The following is an 18,906-nucleotide window of genomic DNA, read 5'->3' as shown; positions in this document are numbered from 1 at the left end:
CGAGCGCTCTCCCGCCCTCGGCACCGAGCATACACAATACGAGGATCATTTCTGGGAAAATGAATTCCCGCACTTACGCCCTTCAGTCCCGGCACTCGGGTAATCGGAGGGCGTGGTGAAACCAAGATCCTTTAATTCACAATTGAATTCAATGGAAATAAATATGAAATGATTGTACTTACAATTCAGTTTCACTAGATAAATAGAAAAAGAAAAACACAACCATGCGAAAGCATCGACGATGAAGCGGGCAGAGAGCGATGATACACGTCCACACGCCAGCAGGCCGAAAGCAAAAGTGATTTGTTTACCTCCCAGTCGCGCGCGCGCGCCTGTCGGACAAGCAGTTAACTACCGAACCCCTTGTTCGAAAGCTTACGACCTATCCAGCTGCCGCTAGTACCTTCCTATTGTAAAAGGACCGAAGGTTTGTATGCCGTGTCGGAACAAAATACGCTTGAGCAATTATATTTAAGCGAAACGGATTTCGGTAAATACAAAAGCTGAGTTGGTGTTGTCGTGACAATACCATAAGTATCTAAAATCGAAACTGGTAACTCCTGGGAGGTTTCAGGCAGCCCCAAGTTGCAGTCACAATCCGTAGAGTTAACTACAGTATGCGCCTACACCCCGGAAAATTCAACTGCTTAACAGAATCATGTCGCGAGGGTAATATACGTAGTATATTTGTAGGTTTCTGTACAATGACCTCCATCCTAAATTCTTTTCCCTTCGAGGAATAAGAATAAGGATTGGAGATCGACCGCCTTCGTTCTCTAGTCAAGATAGTGAAGGAGAAGTCTTCCCCGAAAGAAAGCTTCAATGGTGAACAGAATACTGAAGACGACAGTTCAAGCCAAACTGGATGATCTCTCTATTCCAGGGTTGGTCGCCTACTGTGAGATATTCTCCTTCAGCAGCAGTCTTCTTCCAAACGCTAGAAATTCCAGGAATTCGAGCATTCGGCGAGGTTCCCGATTATCGTGGTAATAATTATTGGGGATTCTCGTCTAGCTCACTTTGGACCGTGGTTTCGCCTAAGTGTTTGGAGATCGTAAAAAACTCGAACACTCTGAGTGTGCTAGAAATTCCGCAGAATTCTAAGCACTCGGCGAAACCCCCACCGAATTCTTTAGACGATCATCAGTTGGTGGTCCTCTCGATTCCCGTAGAAATCGAGGATGGGGCAGGATCCCTCCTCAACGACTGGGCTTACGTCAGGTAGGACCTGAGGGTCCCCCCGGTAGTGCAGTCCCCAACGTGGGATCCTACAGAGAATTCTGCAGGATCCCTCCCCTTTCCCTCGTAGCCGTAAGGAGAGAGGGAATGGGGAAGGAATTGGATACTCGCTCGTCTTCCCAGCGGAACTAGCAGTTGGAGAAGAGAGGAGCAGCAGCCATCACCTTGCGGCGATGGCCTCTCAGAGTCTGGGAAAACGTATCATCAGGAGAAAACGTCCCCCCCCCCCCCCCCCCCCCCCCGAGGAGGGTTATGAACGTCTGGTAGGAGAGGCGCTTCTGTCCGAAGAAGAGCGCCTACCAGGAGTAAGGCGCCTGCTTGAAGAGGAGTGCCAGCCAGGAGAAGGGCGCCTGCCAGGAGAAGAGCGCCTGCCAGGAGTAAGGTGCCTGCTGGGAGAAGAGCGCCTACCAAGAGGAGCGCGCCTGCTAGAGGAGGTGCGGCTAACAGGAGAAGAGAGCCTAACAGGGGAGAGGCGCCTAGAACTTCTCAGAGAAAGGCTCCTGTCCCGAGAAGAACAGGGTTAGGAAAGCTTCGTCTAGAAGCTCCAGTAGGTCTCATACTAACGAGCTAGTTGAGGATGCTTTAGAACCTAACCCTAATGTAGTTGGTGCTGAAAATGGAGGAGAGGTTGCAACTTCTCCCTTCATCGAACCTGCGGATTCGTCTTCGGATCTACGGGAATCGAGGATGGCTGACATGAAAGCCGCGATTCGCAAGATGGAATTGCAGTTGCTTGCAATGGAAGGTAAGAGTGCTGTGAGAAGTGTTTTGTGCAGTGTTCCCAGTGTAGTGGAGGGGGCGTCTGATCGGCTCCGCAATGCTCCCGGGTCTAGACCTCTTCCAAACTCCCAGGCCCAGTGGAGGAGGAATGTCGAAAACCGTAAGGAGGTTGTAGAGAATCCCCACTGGTCAGGTGTCCCTTCGGCAGGCCCTGTTGTCTCAACCCAGGCTGCCATGGATCGCCACAGGAAAGGCATCCTTCGGAAGTGCTTTTCGTCGTTCGATTTGGCTTCTTCAAGGCGCGGATAGAGTTCGGCTGACGAGTCACGCCCTTTTTAGAGATCCTCCAGCCCGGAGCGATTCCCTGAGGAGTCGCCGTGTGACTCGAAGAGAGCCAGGAGATTCCAGGACTGTCCTGCTTCTCGTGTGGCTCTTCCCTCTTTTCCGAGGCCCCTCTCGCCTTCTCCTGAAGAAGATCAGGAGAAGTCTACTAAGCTCATTCTTGTGGGCCTTCAGGAGTAGCTTACAACGTTGATGGGCGCATTGGATAGGGATCCTCCTTGCAGGAAGGACATCACGCTTCCGATCAAGAGGTCAAAAACTTCTCTCTCGAACGGAAGAAGGGAGGTCTTCCGTTTTAGAGAGAAGTTTTTGACCTCTTGATCGGACGCGCGATGTCCTTCCTGCAAGGAGGATCCCAATCCAACGCGCCCATCAACGTTGTAAGCTGCTCCTGAAGGCCCACAAGAATGAGCTTAGTAGACTTCTCCTGATCTTCTTCAGGAGAAGGCGAGAGGGGCCTTGGAGAAGAGGGAAGAGCCGCACGAGAAGCAGGACAGTCCTGGAATCTCCTGGCTCTCTTCGAGTCACACGGCGACTCCTCAGGGAATCGCTCCGGGCTGGAGGATCTCTAAAAAGGGCGTGACTCGTCAGCCGAACTCTATCCGCGCCTTGAAGAAGCCAAATCGAACGACGAAAAGCACTTCCGAAGGATGCCTTTCCTGTGGCGATCCATGGCAGCCTGGGTTGAGACAACAGGGCCTGCCGAAGGGACACCTGACCAGTGGGGATTCTCTACAACCTCCTTACGGTTTTCGACATTCCTCCTCCACTGGGCCTGGGAGTTTGGAAGAGGTCTAGACATGGGAGTGTCGCGGAGCCGATCAGACACTCCCTCCACTACAATGGGAACACTGCACAAAACACTTCTCACAGCACTCTTACCTTCCATTGCAAGCAACTGCAATTCCATCCTGCAAATCGTGGCTTTCATGTCAGCCATCCTCGGTTCCCGTAGATCCGAAGACGAATCCGCAGGTTCGATGAAGGGAGAAGGTGCTGAAAATGGAGGAGAAGTTGCAACAACTACATTAGGGTTAGGTTCTAAAGCATCCTCAACTAGCTCGTTAGTACGAGACCTACTGGAGCTTCTAGACGAAGCTTTCCTAACCCTGTTTTTCTCTAACTTCCTCAAATAAGAAGAAAGAGACTTCCATTCTTCCTCATTCAAAACCTCACATTCAGCACAAGGATTATAATAGTGTGAGGATCTACCGAACCCTTCGGTAGTCTCACCTTAAACATTCATCGCACACACTGTAAATAAAGTACTAGCGTCAGACACATTAAAGAATCAGAAAAAGCAAATCCAAAGAAAAGGTACACAAAAGCGTATGCCAAGCCAAAGATCCAATACGTCACCAAAAGACAGTCCAAAAGATCCACGGCAAGCGAAAAACGAAATCCAAATTAGGAGGAACCAACAACGGGTGTTGCTGGAACCGCCGACAGAGAAAATCTGATTAGAAAATGAGAATGGTTCCTAGTCCCGCCACCCAGCGGCGGGAGGTTAGATCACCTGACCTACCTGTAGCGTGTGCCGCGAAATTTGAAATTCTGTCGGGGACGTCGGAGACTATAGCTAAGTATATATCTGCCGGGGAAGTTGCATGTACAAAAATGATTATTCTGTAGTTCCACATTCTTAGTTTCAAAACTCAAATGCCTATTTATGTACCCATATCCAAAAAGAAATTCTCTTAACCAAGATCTTTGTTAAATAATAAATTGCAAAAATTTCATGGTTTTTGACACTTCCTAATTCCAACAAGTTTGACAAACTATATCGGCAGAACACTTATTATGGCACTTTATTCAAAAATTTATTAAATCTAATATGCTGAATAGAGTAATAATAAAGTACATAAATATTAATGGAGATAACATTTATCAAAAAAGTATACAGAATCAACTTACCGTGTAACCCATTACATGATGGTTGCCAGTACGAGTTAGTGTATTTTTAGCAGTGTTTGATATATCAACCCCACCAATAGTATGTCCCTCTGTTACATCTAAGTTACCATTCACTGTTACATGACCCTGTAACATGATGATATTAAAATTACCAATCACAATAGAGTAGAAAATTTCCTTAATGTTAGAACACTTTTAAAAATGTGATCTACATCATCAAATCAAAAGGTGGCATATCACTAATCATTACTTAAAAAACAAAAACAGTTTGGTTGTGATAAACATGTCCATTAACCATTATCAATCATACAAAATTATATGGAGCCTTCCCTACAATAATGATCTATAGAAAAAAAAAATTTGGCTATGTGAGTCCTAAAATTTATCACCATACTTCTAATACTTGCTTAATTTTTTTTATCTAATGCAATACATCTAAAAATAAGGTCACAATCACTTATCAAATCTACATGAACACCATATGAACTGAAAGAACCCACTACTAACCTTGAAATCAAAATGACCAAACAGTGTCTGAGGTTTGTCAATGTTGAGATAATCAGAAATAGCATTTCTATTTATGCTATCTGCCAAAACAGAATCACTGCAAAATTAAAAATAGAAGGCGGTTACAAAATAGTCTTTCAACGACCACAGAACTTGGTTACAACCTAGTATTAACCAGTGCAATAATGTTTGCACTCAAAGGGAAAGATGTTCAAAATAGAAAAAGATGGTATAAAGGGGAAAATTCAAAGTCTGCAAGTCCAGCTTTGGGTATGTCACCCCCACCCACAACCTTGAACTGAAAATAAAACTACAGATGTAACAAAATCTGACAATGGATATAGGATACACCATTGTATACCTGGGTTTCATATCATATATGGGTAGGAGATTTAAGTCTATTTTCAAGTACACATCAAAGTAACATCCAGAAATATGGAAAACAAATTACAGTAGTAATTCCTTACTTCCCTACAGTGGATTCCATGCCTACCAACCTGCTCAAATCAAGAAGACAAGGAGACCAACTGTGCATGCCCAGACATCTCACAAGGAACCTCTCAGTAACTCGCTCGTGTGTCTCACAAAGGATGACAGAAAGGATGGGAGAAAGGCACTAAAATCTATGACTACCATATCTGATTTACATAAAATTTTTCTGTGCTATAAAAACATTTATAAAGAACTATTAAACAAAATGCTAGAATGACTAGCTTGGACGGGAGAGGAAAGAACTGAAAACTCATCTCTCCCAAGTAGGCCCAGTTAGAGTTTACAAAGAGTTTACAATCAACACAAAAAAGTCCAAGCATGCAGTAAAAGCAATGGGTTATACTCTTCACAAAGAACAGACAGATAGTACACCACTTAACTGGTATAAGGTATGACAATCAATAGTATCTAGATAGGTACACCTCTAGTGGTACCCAGCACATACAAGATCAGATTCAGCATGATCTTAATGGAACATGAAACACAATCCCCCAGCCTTTAAAACATGGCCCAGCACAAACATACCTGACAAAAACACATAGCAAAAGGATTTAAAAGTAATGTCACTAAGATAAAGCTGTGAGGTGCTCTGGAAGCACAAGTGCCAGCTCACAGAAAGGCAGCAAGCTCCCTATTCAAATTAAAGGGCAGGGAAGACGACACTGCAAACACCTTGCTCGCACTGATCCCAAATTGAGAAAGGTCATCCTAAGGGACCAAGAGCAGACTACAGAGACAACATGATGAAGCCTACAGGAAACTGTAGTCTACAATACCATAGACTGACGACTTCCCCATGCAAAGAATGAGGTGAGAACTGGCTGAAAGTATGCTATGATTGCCCTCACACAGATACCAGTAAATTGTCACCAAAAAAACAAGGATGGCAGAGCAGAACAACAAAAAGACATAAATGACTCGCACCTTTCTTAAGACTGAGTGTCAGCAATAATCTCCGGCAAAGAAAAGTCTTTTACTAGACTATGATACCTCCAGTGTTGGGGAAACCCCTTTTGACTTTTGATATGGAAGCAAAAATGCATGAAATGAATGTATATAAGTGGCACAAATCATAATCTAACTCAAAAGGTTCCTTAAGGGGCCGGCCGGAACCCTTATATATGGGGATATAGGGCGAAAAATGCAAATTCATGAAAAAATTCATGGAGCTTCATATGGCAATTGAGAGTACGTATACGAAATATTTTGTCAAAATTCCTCTTACTTTCGTAGTTACAGGGTAATTAGTAAACATAACTCAATAAGCCTAAAACATTGTTCCGTACAAGAAAATGCAATATTTCTTCTGTTATCGTAAATTTTGATAATTATTGTCAAAGAAATTGTGAGAAATGGCATCTGTAGAGATTTCGTGAGTCGCAGAAGGGCATATCAAGTTCAACCATGATTCAGTGCAAGCACAGACCTCAAGTAGTCTACGCGTTCGAGTTTCACCTCTGACATTCGCTTGCTTTTACATATGTTTATCTATGTTTTGGCAAGAATTTCATCATGCCAATGAGTAAAAGACAAGGAAAACATCTCGCTAACATAAAGACGAAAAAAATTCGCTTTAATATGATTACAGAATATCATAATATACACGATATTAGCGTAGTTAGTGAGGAGAGAGAGGGAGGGTTGAGTAGTAAGTAAACGCCCCCGTCTTGCCTGAAGCACACGTCACACTGTCCCCCAGGCTACGATCTTTGAGCAAAGGGATCTTAATTTATGATAAATAACATAGTTTTGGTTTATTAATACCCAAAAAGGAATATGAAATTCATAATAATCATGATTTATTAACATTGTCTTTGTAAACAGAGTACAACTTCGAATTTCACCTCTTGACATTCTCTTGCATTTACGTTTGTTTATCTTTGTTTCGGCTAGAATTTCATCATGCCAAAGAGGAAAATACTAGGAAAACATCTTCCTAACATACAGAAAAAGAAAATTCACTGTAATAAGCCGAGTTAGTGAAGGAGAGAGTTGCGTAGGAAGGAGTGCCCCATCTTGCCTGACACACGATATATGAGCAAAGGGATCATCATTATGATTAAATTATGATAAATAAAACAGTTTTGGTTTATTAATACACAAAAAAGAAATATACAATCATAATAATCATTATCTATTAACATTGTCGTTATAAAAATACGAAGGAAAACTTTGAACGCCCATACCTCAAAACTATAGTTATTGACCTTCAAAATCTATCTTCTCACTTAGTTTTAAAGCTATAACATTGGATTTTGGTATATAAACTCAGAAAAACATTATAGAACAATCAAATCAAGCCCTTTTTTCCTATTTTTGTTTTGTCTTTTATTTTATAAATTTTGTTTTCCTGATTTATAGGGTTTATTTTTTTACCATAATGAAAAATTCTAGAAAAAAAAAAAAAAAAAAAAAAAAAAAAAAAAAAAAAAAAATAAAAAAAAAAAAAAAAAAAAAAAAAAAAAAAAACTTCTAGAAAAAAAATGACTTTTAGAAAAAAAAAACTCCTCATTTGATTGGAGGTCTACATCAGGTGTTTATATGGTAGCAATCCCAGGTCTTAATATCGAATATCAAGGGAGGAGATAGAATTTGAAAAATGGCTATTATCGGGATAAATCGCCCTGGCGTCACAAAACCGAAGGTCAGAGGCGAAAATCATATGCGGTTTGGAGATGTCCCAAGTCACCTTATTAAGTGGTATGAATATCAAAGTCCTGTCCTTAAAGAATGGCATTAGCTGGCCGGCCCCCTTAAGAAGATGTCTAAACATTTGCAGTTTGGTTTCTTTCCTTCTTGATCAGGAAATATGGGTGCAGCTGGGATCCACTGAATGATTAACAGCTTGTATGAAAAAACATAATAATACCAACCTAAATACCACATCATCTAGTTGTACAGGTACTTCAATAATCTGAGGAACAGAACGTCGCCAAAACCTTTCTTCTATTCCTTCCAAAGGAATGTCGTTTATACTACTTGCCTTTACATCATGCAATACCTTAATAAAAAAAATTCTTATTATTCACACAGCATTTGGAATAGCTCACAATTTTACACTTGCAGAAAAACTGTTGGTGGAGAATTTATAACATATAAAACATCAAATGAATATAACAATATCTCAAACAATAGAGAATATACAATTTAGGCTGAAGGCCAAGCACTGGGACCTACGATGTCATTCTGAGCTAAAAGGTGAGCAAAAGGTTACAAAGGTGTAACAGGAGGGGAAACCTTGCAACTGCATTATGAAACAATTGTTAGAAGCGGGTGGAAAGAAAGATGGAAGAATGAACATGAAAGGAGGTTTAGTAAAAGGAAAGAAAGGGGTTGCAGCTCGTCAAAAGGATGCTGCAAAGAACCTTGAGTAAAGCCTAGAGTGCACCACGTGAGGTGCTCTGTGGCACTAACCCCCTATGGGGAACATGTCACATGGTATGAGGCAAATTTTATACCATAACATTAACAAAACATGTTGGCATTACCATTACGTATCTTGGAGGGTAGATTTTTTCTTCTCTAAATACAAATTCAAATGTTACATATATATGCAAAATTTTGGCTTTAACCCAAAATATTGTCTTAATGCTTGGTTTGATTGCTTTACTTCCCCTTCTGTTAATGAGTATCTTGAGTCTACTGCTAAATTACTTTAATAATGTAATACTTTTGTACTCTCACTAATCTTATTTAATCTCCAATTAATTAAATTAGTACTTACAATATCCTCAATATGGAATTCCAGTTTATTACTAATATTCCTAATTATCTTCATAAAATTTCTAAGACAACCTGCATTCTTATACACATTATTTTAGTTACTTTTAAAAGACTAACCACTTATGATTGATGCTAAAAAAATGAACTCTACTTAGAGAATGATAAAATATCAGCAACCTTTCAAGTCGAGACTTTCGCATCATATCAAATCACAATACTGTATTTAATTATCATTACTAATACAGGACTACAATTATTATCAACTCCTCAACTTGACCAGAATGATTTAGTCTCACATACACAAAACAGAATTCCTGTTATCATCCCCTAACAACAGTGTATCTACTGTAACATCTTATTCAGAGATGGATGGTAGGGAGAGCTATTCAGCAGTACAAGGAAATGACAGTTTACTTAATGGTGTGAATTTTTCCCTTAGGTTATTTCTAAAAGGTCTGTCTAAAGAAAACTCTGATCACTGTTCATGTAGTCATAAGTGATTGTGCTGTAATACTCAATCAGCTGTGTATTGCTTGTAATATTTCTATAAAGATTTTATATCCTTTGCAATTAAATATACTTCTATGTTAATTAATAGTGTGTACAGTTGGTCCTTTTCTACTGGGATGGAGAATAAACAGATAGCAAAGACCAAAACAGTTTGAGCATGTGATGAGATTGGGAGGGGAAGGAAGCAGTTTACAAGGACCACATGGTGTAATATCCTTCCACTTAAGTTCAATGAAGTCTCTCATATCTGAATGCTGTTCTGTATTATAAGTGTTTAATGATAATGGTATAATCACTGTTGTTAATCTATACCATTTCTTACTGCATCTACTGTGCTGAACTACTCCAATTTTCTCTACATACAAGCATTTACCACAAATCTTGATAGCTGTTATTAAGAAGCGAACAGATACCGTTTAATTGTATATCAATCATACCCTAAGTTTTATGGGAACTGGAACTGTCTACCAAAAGGGTCTTTCCTGCATTAGGAGATTTTAAAGTTACTGGGTGCTTTTGCTTTTGCACAATTAAGCAATGACCTATAATAGGAAAAGAACACTAGTAATCGAAACTTTTCAAGGGCATTTGTGTAGAAAATGCACAGATTTCCTATCAAACTAGCATATGAGAGGCTTCTGGATCTATGGTAAGGTTTTTTTTCTCAAGAAGAATTTTCTGGGTACACCCAGATATTAATTGGGGGAAAAAACATAAAAACAAACCACATTTTACAAACTAAATATAAGGAGCATAGCATACTTACAGTCAGATGATTTGTGAAATTTGAGCTGTCTTTTATCAATATAGTTTGAACCTGATCCTTCAGTTTTCTATCTAATTCTGAAATGTCGTAGTGATTAATGCAGGTTCCATCAGCCATCAACACACCACTATCACCATATACTAAAACATCACTTGCAAAGCCAATATGACCTAAAAGGATGGAAAAACAAGAGACAGTGCAGTTATACAGCACCATAATTACCAAGCAATCGTAACTTGTAAATAATTTACGAAAAAAATTAGTACACTTGTACAAAGCCCCTTGAGTGTTTTTCCCCGATTTAAAAAGTCATACATCTGGTATACTTAGTACATAAAATTTCTTTATAATTAATTATGAAACTACACAGTATATTTATGGTATGCCACCTAGGTATCCAATTTTCTTTATCCTTTTTGTCAAATACAGCAGGAGTTACCAGATCTCACAGATCCCTTGCTATACAATCTTTGATTGTTTTAACAGGTTTCCAGCTGGCGCTAAGATTTATCACATTATTAAGACTGAAGGTTTGTTCCGCATATGAACAAATATAATATTAAGCTATATACCTATGGTTAATTATTATCAAAATATGCATAATGTTGCACACACACAAGCTAACCAGTGTTGGAATTGTCAACTAGTTAAAAATACAGAAAAGATAGAAACTTACCACTGATCACCTGATCCTTGTCTGTTATCACCACATCTCTCCCAAAATCTACACCATTTATGCTATCACAGAGAAGTTCCTCAGAAACCACAGCAGTTTTAATGTGGTAATCTCCAAGAACGGTTCCTTCAGACTTTAAGTCAACTAAGTCAGTCACACTAATACCATTGATGAAATTGACACTTGAAGCATCCCCAACAACCAAATCATTTTCATATTCAAGGATTCCTGTTGAAAAACGGATTTCTAAAAAGTACTCAATGATTCATTATTGTACGTAATCTTCAAGTAATAACTAAAAATATAAGTATTTACTCCATGATAATTATGTTTAATTCTAGCTAAATCAATATTATTTTTCAAAATACAAGTACATCAGGTGTTGCTAGAAAAAAAATCTTAAATCAATGTTTTGCATAGTTCTGAGCGTACATACAGAATATCATTCAGGACAAATAAAATATTACATGGCTAAAAATAAAGCATAAAGAGACCACTTAAGTTAAAGAAAAACTAGCTCACTTCCACAATAATTATGCCTGGGTCTGAGAGTTACTGTGTGCTAATTTTGCTCTCAAATCTCCAGTCTTCTGATGAAGAAGTCTTCCTTTTCTGGCGATTCTCAAAAGAAAATGATAAAATGGAAAGGAAAGATAACAAGGTCTGTTTAACATTTGGGCACAGGCTCTGTTTTGCCTTTCTTTTGCCACAAGCAAGACAAACCTTTCATGTAGCGAGGCAAAATCATACAACACAACAATCAATGTAAGAAACATAAAAACTCAATAAGTAACGAATGGTGAAATATCCAATAAAAAGCAGGTAAAGGGGGGACTGGTAACAAAAATCATCCCCACCAAAACCTACAAGAAATTCAAACCAAACTTCAAGGGACATTAAAGCATGTACTAGGGAAAAAAAAAAAAAAAAGTGTACAATATATCCTGAGGATGTAAGGGGGGGAGCCCCTTTGGTGGATGTTCTACATTAAACATTATTTTGATTGCAGAAAACTAGAGAGGAACTAGACACACCTTAGACAGAGGAAAATATGTTCTAGCGAGTAGGAGAGAAGATGAGACAAACAAAGCCTGAATAAATGGCAAATGGGCCCTGATTAAGTTAGAAGAGATCAGGAGTGTATGTATCTGAGCTCAATAATATAAGCAGGGAGTGACATGAATAGAGAGGTTAACCATCAAAATCCAAACTGTATTGCATAATTGGAGGGATATTAGGCATTCGCTGTAACATTAAGCTAAAAGGCAAAATACACGAGATGAAGGTAAGACCTACTATGGTGTATGGGCTTGAAGCAGCACCACTGAAGAAAACAGGACAAAAGTAGTGTGTGTTGAGAAGAGACAGGATAAGTAGAAGTGACTGTGGTGTCAGAGAAAGACCTTGAGTCAGGATTAAGATGGGTTGGGTACCTGATGAGGAGGGGAGATGAAGACTGACACGTTGCACAAGAGTTAATGAGAATGGCAGTGATAAGTACAAGAAGGGAAGGAGGACCTAGAAGATGACAACTGGATTCGATAAGACATGACAGACATAGGAATACATGGGAGGATGACATGATAGAAACCCCTGGGAAAAGTTTATTAGAAACAGTTATTCCAAACAGGAATTAAGCTGAGAAGACAACAATGACAACAGCAAATGCAGTCTTGCAAATGTAAAAACAATGCAAAGAAAGTTATTCAGGATTTTTCCTAAAGACACTTATCACAGAAAAAGAGGTTTCCTCTGACACTGAAAAGTGGAGACATATTGTCAAGTGAAAAGCAGAACATCCTAATTTTTCATGGCTTCACTTGCAAATTACAAATGCTGGACAGTAATACCTCAATCTTACAAAATTCAAGCTGCTTGAATTCACAATAGTGCAAACTTTTCATTGGAACCTAATTAATATCATACAAGAGTTTTTCACAGACATGTGAACATTTGTGAATCCTCGAGAAACCCTACTAAGTGTGTGTAATCTTTTATGTAATTTATAGATTTTAAAGCTTTTATACATGAATTAAATAACATTAAATATATAAAAATATAATTCTCTCACTGAGATGAGAATTTTTACAGTACATGTACTATATGTTTATTAATACTATTTTCATAAAATAATAATAATAATAATAATAATAATAATAATAATAATAATAATAATATAACTGTAGTTAAAAAATTTGTATGTGATGGTATTTTAAAGAAAAAATATTCTTTCCCTCATCTTTTAACTCAAAAGAGAAACTTTCAGCCAGAGCTGTCAAACATTGATTTATTTACCTATCCAGTAAGGGTTAAGCTAACTTTTAAATGAAATTAATTAATAATTTTATTTAAAAGTTACCCTAATACATTACCCTTAAAGAAAAAAATAAATGGCTGGTAAAAATATAGGTGCGTGTGAAGATTACATGTATTATAGCTCTTCTTTCCCCAATACAGCTCATAGTTATGTGTCTGTTTTAGAATGGTGCATTACAGTTCTAGATGGTGAAGGTATAATTAGATCAATTTAAAATTACCGCTAACTACAAACGAGAGAGAGAGAGAGAGAGAGAGAGAGAGAGAGAGAGAGAGAGAGAGAGAGAGAGAGAGAGAGAGAGAGAGAGATTCTTCTTTCCCCAATACAACTCATAGTTATGTCTCTATGATTTAAAATGGTGCATTAGTTCTAGAAGATTTAAAATTACCACTGACTATAAACGAGAGAGAGAGAGAGAGAGAGAGAGAGAGTAAACTTACAAGAATCTTGGGGAGCATGATTAAGGTCATATTTACTGTTCTAACTGTACAAATAAGCATTTAGGTATTAGCATTTTTAGAGACCATGCAAAACTTACAAGAAAACTCAATTTACACGAGGGGATCCAGATCCTAACCTTGCATAAGACTGAGGTATTACTGTACTGGAAATTTCAACTGTAAAAGTAGCCTCACCTGTTGAGACCAGAGATAGGGTTTTTGAAATTGAAAGATTGGTAAAATCTAAAAAGACTTTATCTAACATACCTCTAAGTGTGAAGTCTCCAGTCTTTTTTAAAACATTCATATCAAGCAGTTGCAAATTGTGACCATTTATAGATTTAACATCCACATTGCCCGTCACATGAATATAATCAAATAAATAGCTTCCTGGGAGTGTATGTTTCTCATCAATGTCACTGTACACTGCTCTATCTGCTAGTCTTCTCAAGCTTACCTGAAAACAAAATTTTATACTCTTTGTTAACTTTATAAACATTTACACTATCTTACTTAGTATTTAACATGAAAAACTGCCATTTATCAGATATTTAAACTAACAAGAATAGAAATTTTGGTAAGAATTTTTAGTCACCTGGAAGGGTGAGTAACACTGATCAGATTTTACACTCAGAAGCTTATGTCTGGACTAAAACAACACACAACATAGTAGTAATACAATAACAGCCAAGGAAAGTCCACAACTAACTTAATTTGGTCATCAGAGTGTCCAAAATGTGACCAATACTCCCTCCTCTTCCTTGTGTCCCTAGCTCTTCCACTTCCTTGATCTCTCCTCCATGTCACCATCCTCCTTCCTAATCAGGTACCCAAACCATCTCAGTCCTTGGGCTTTCTTTGACACTTCAGTGGCTTTTCCTGATACCCTGTGGTGTTCATTTCTATCCTATCACTCCTCATTACTTCATACATCCATCTGAGCACCCTCTTTCCAATACAACTAACTTATTTTGTTTTATGTTCTTCATTGGAGCCATTTCTAGCTCATACAAATTGGCACAAATTACCACCACCTCATGTATTTGTACTTAAGCTTACTCTTGTTGCAGAGTATGCCTGATACCCATCCTCCAATTACTACATCCAGTTTGAATTTGATGGTTAAGCTCTTTATCCATATCATCCACTCAGTCCATTACCAAGCCCTGATATTTCAAAAATTTCAATGTTCACTTTTCCCAGCTTAACTGTGGCTTACTCGTCATCATCCATCCCACCTGTTATATAATAAGTCCTCTTTGTTCAACATTTCTTCATCCCTCTACACTAAAATACATACTTCAACCTATCTACCTTTCTCTCCAGCTTCTCTCTAGTTTCTGCAATCAAAAGCATGTCATGTCATCAGCATAGGACACAACCCAAAAGTGTTTCTCCCTTACAACCTCGGCCATTACATCCAGCATAATATCAAACATGAAAGGGTCAACATTGATCCCTGGTGTAGTCCTACCTTAACATGTAAGCTGCTGGTCATTCCCACAGAACTTCTCACAGTGGTTGCTACATTTCCATACAATTCACTAGCAACTCTCACATATTTTTATGGTGGCCTGTAACTCCCTCAAACTTCACCAAAGTATCTAGGTAAAGAGCTCGACATCATATGCATTTTCTGGGAACATACTATGAAATATTCTCCATTGCCTAGTGTTAAGGAGAATATTCAATCAACTGTAGTACTAATCCCTTTGACAAAGCCATTATATCCATGACACAATATAATAGAATGGATGTAATTCATCAAGGCAGCCCTCAAACTCCAGTAAAATTGAAAACAACACACAAAACACATGCAATCCAATCTCAATCCTTCAAGCTTTATAAATATTTCAAATTAATTTGACACGTCATATTCTGGTAACTTACCATAATAGAATAGCATACAAAATTAAGTTTCTAAAAACAACTACTACTGTAATGATCTGTCATTCAAAATGCAGGAGTCACACCATTCATTTATCTTTTCTTTCTGTATTTCCCCTTACCTCACCTTACTTCTTCCTAATGAACACCTGTGGCATTGTTCCTTATGAATAGGGTTCATCTTCCGCTTATGAATAGGGTTCATCTTCTGAATATAACAAGAGCAGCTTACAATGACCTTGCCAAATGAAATCTCCATCCTACAAGGTCCCCCCTAATCAATATTGATTTTTCCAAAAAATTTTCTTAAAACAAAAAAAAAATTGTCTGAATAAAAGCGAGCAATTAACATAGTAAAAAATGACCAAGCAATAGAATGTAACCGAGAATGAATCAAGAAACACTTACTTTATTTACTAAATCCACATCTAAAGCTCTCTTAACCTCTAGTAATTTCAGATTCATGGGTAGATTAAAGGACACATCTTGATCTCGTAAAAGGATATCCGTAGTTTTGACATAGTTGATAAGGGGAGCAGAGTAGAAATCTTTACTGCTAATCAAATTTTCACTGGACACAACTCCAAAAGTATGCTTTCCAGAAACAACTTGATCCTTACGTGTTTTGATCATGAAATCTGCAAATGGAGATTTTGAGATAAAACAGGGGTGTGAATCAAATTAATTGGTGAATAAATAAGATATTTAGAAAAAGCCAAGAATACCTTATATATATACTGAAAGTTCTCTTCACTTTAAATCCAGGCATACAGTTCTTGTTACAATATAAAACCGAGTTACATACACTGTATATTTCTGCATATAGGACAAGCTTTAGATAAGAAGAGGCCAAAAATCATGGTAAATTTTCATGAATTTATCTCATATTTGTAGTATAGGACAACTTCTAAATTACAAATTGAAATGTTTTTTGGAGAAAAGTGATTATTTACAAAAATTAAACGGTACAACTATATTAATAATAATAATAATGATCACTTAAATAAAGGTTGTTTAGCTTGTTGTATCCAATAACAATATTACTGTTATCATTTCATTACTGTATTACAGAATATAAACATCCTCATGTACATCATTTGCATTTGATATTGTTTACATGCTCAAAATCTCAGTGGATTTGAGTATTATTGATATCTTCATTGCCATTATTTGTTAGGAGAGAGATACTTTGGAAATACCTTTTATCATAAACTTTGGTTGAAAACATGCACATATTACTTCATTGTATAAGTATTGAGTAGGTGTGATTTTTCCAGTTCCAAACATCACTGCTGCCTGGCCATTATTTGTTTTATTCACCCTCGGCTATAACCTGCAGCTTTAATTTACTATTATGCTTTCTTGAGATCTCCACTGCATGAGAAATGAACAAAAATGTATTTTATTTTTACTTATTGAGAATCAGCAGGGCTTAACAATTTTAACGGAGCTCTTAATAAACCCTCGATAGTTACGGTAAATGGCGTCGGCACTCGGCTGTTTCTCAATTCGGTTGTTTATGCCAATACATGTTTACAATAATTGCTTCATTCAGAATTCTAAAAACCAGAATTTTAAAGTGGAGGATGGAGGAGTATCATTAGTATTACAATCGATATGAGAGAGAGAGAGAGAGAGAGAGAGAGAGAGAGAGAGAGAGAGAGAGAGAGAGAGAGAGAGAGAGAGAGAGAGAGAAAATTGCCACGGTCAGGTTGTTACACTGATAGATATCCACTTGCAAAATTCAAATAAAAGTTGTATTGAGAATAATGATAATTTAAACATAACATGTCTAACTGTAATCACATTACATGTATTATAGTATTACATTATAAGAAAAAATGATGATGCGCCACTTGCATGCTAGGTTTGTTTACAGTCACAGCTGATCGGGTTTTACCAATATCATCACTGTCTTTAGTTGCTGAATGGAACTTAATTAAGAGATACATACATCCCTTTTGTAAATGAACAAAGTTGGGTTTGACCAAGCTGAGTCTATATATTTTTCATACAGAAGGATGCGGTAAAGGAAAACCATAGTTTTGTTTATGTTTCATCGCCATTCTCAAACAACCGATAATACTACCGATAATTGTACCAAGACCATCTATCTCGTTGGTCTTGATTGTACAGTCATATCTTCATATACCTGAATTGTTCGAAACAGTTACAATTTTAAATTACAAACAGATTTGCCTGCTGCCACACTTGATGTTCACTGCATTTATCATAAAAGCACAAGGGAATGTGAAAATATAGTCATAACATCATTTTTAAAATGCCATGAACGGTACCAAAGATGATTTGTATATCGACAAAGAAGTCGACTCGCCAGAACCAGACTGGAATCCCTAAGATTGTGGTACATGTGATCAATCTTGTGATATATATGAGAAACCTTTAATGAAAAATAAGTGTTATCATAAATGTTATTACTACTGTAATTACACTACTAATGAAATTTCTTAAAGGTTCCCGAAAGATAAAGGTTGCTGTCAGCGCAACTGTAAATCGATGTTTACATTTTCTCAGCTGGGATTGCATGGATAAATGTTTATTTCATTTATTTTGAATTATTCCTCAAATAGGCAATTTGTTATGAAGATATGCCAATAATATATATGGTAAAATGGTTTTTATTACATTTATTATGATTTTATTTCATAAAGTGAATTTGTGTGTGTGTTGGTGGTTAGGCTATAGCACCGAGGTCGAGGCCAGCCTGCAGATACGCATCTTAGAATTCACGGTTTGATCTTTAGTATTGCAGTATAAGACGACCCCAATTTTAAGGGGGGGAATTTTAGGATTTAAAGGTCGTCTTATATGTGGAAATATATGGTACTTTTCAAAATACCTTTCACCATATTATTTCCTTAACTTATGACAAGACAGCAGTATACTTATCTTGGCTTTCAAAATTTCTAGAACATTAAATCTTCTTTGAATTTGGGAATCCCCACCTTCCCTTATCAGCAGAACACTAACCAAAAAGATCATGCTCTATTGATTTTCACACTTTAATCCAGTGTGGCTAGCCCTCCTTATAAATATCTTATCAGCAAGCATCCAAATAAAGAATTTAAGCAAAATTTTAGAAGAGAAGGTTAAGATGTTAAAGACGCTGATTACATGACTGAGTAGGCATTCTGGTCTTAGAAGACTTAAAAAACCTTTGGTGAATGCCACCCCATTTATATTTTAAGTATTGAAGGGTCTATGATGGGTAAATGTTTACATACTTCCATCTAAAGATCATTACCAGCTTGACTAGAATGTTCTTACAACAGTATTTAATGTTCAGAGGTGGGGAATTGCCAATCCTCCTTTGAGACATTTAGAGACTTGTGAAATTCAAAAAGTTCTTCTT

The 18,906-nt window shown here is 37.6% G+C and overlaps 1 protein-coding gene across 1 annotated transcript in view; it reads right to left on the bottom strand.

Annotated features, from left to right (window-relative positions):
* LOC135213793 (uncharacterized) overlaps positions 1–18,906 on the bottom strand; it is a 293,734-nt gene that overhangs the window by 152,396 nt on the left and 122,432 nt on the right. The window contains exons 15-21 of the mRNA XM_064247921.1: positions 15,942–16,171; positions 13,914–14,103; positions 10,890–11,117; positions 10,214–10,383; positions 8,088–8,215; positions 4,723–4,819; positions 4,216–4,341 (exon numbers count right to left, since the gene is read on the bottom strand). Of these exons, the coding sequence (XP_064103991.1) occupies positions 4,216–4,341; positions 4,723–4,819; positions 8,088–8,215; positions 10,214–10,383; positions 10,890–11,117; positions 13,914–14,103; positions 15,942–16,171 (1,169 nt within the window). The remainder of the gene's footprint in view (positions 1–4,215; positions 4,342–4,722; positions 4,820–8,087; positions 8,216–10,213; positions 10,384–10,889; positions 11,118–13,913; positions 14,104–15,941; positions 16,172–18,906) is intronic.

The sequence above is a fragment of the Macrobrachium nipponense genome, chromosome 43 (genome assembly GCF_015104395.2).
Source record: "Macrobrachium nipponense isolate FS-2020 chromosome 43, ASM1510439v2, whole genome shotgun sequence".
Classification (NCBI taxonomy): domain Eukaryota; kingdom Metazoa; phylum Arthropoda; class Malacostraca; order Decapoda; family Palaemonidae; genus Macrobrachium; species Macrobrachium nipponense.
This window is presented reverse-complemented; position numbering and strand designations above follow the sequence as displayed.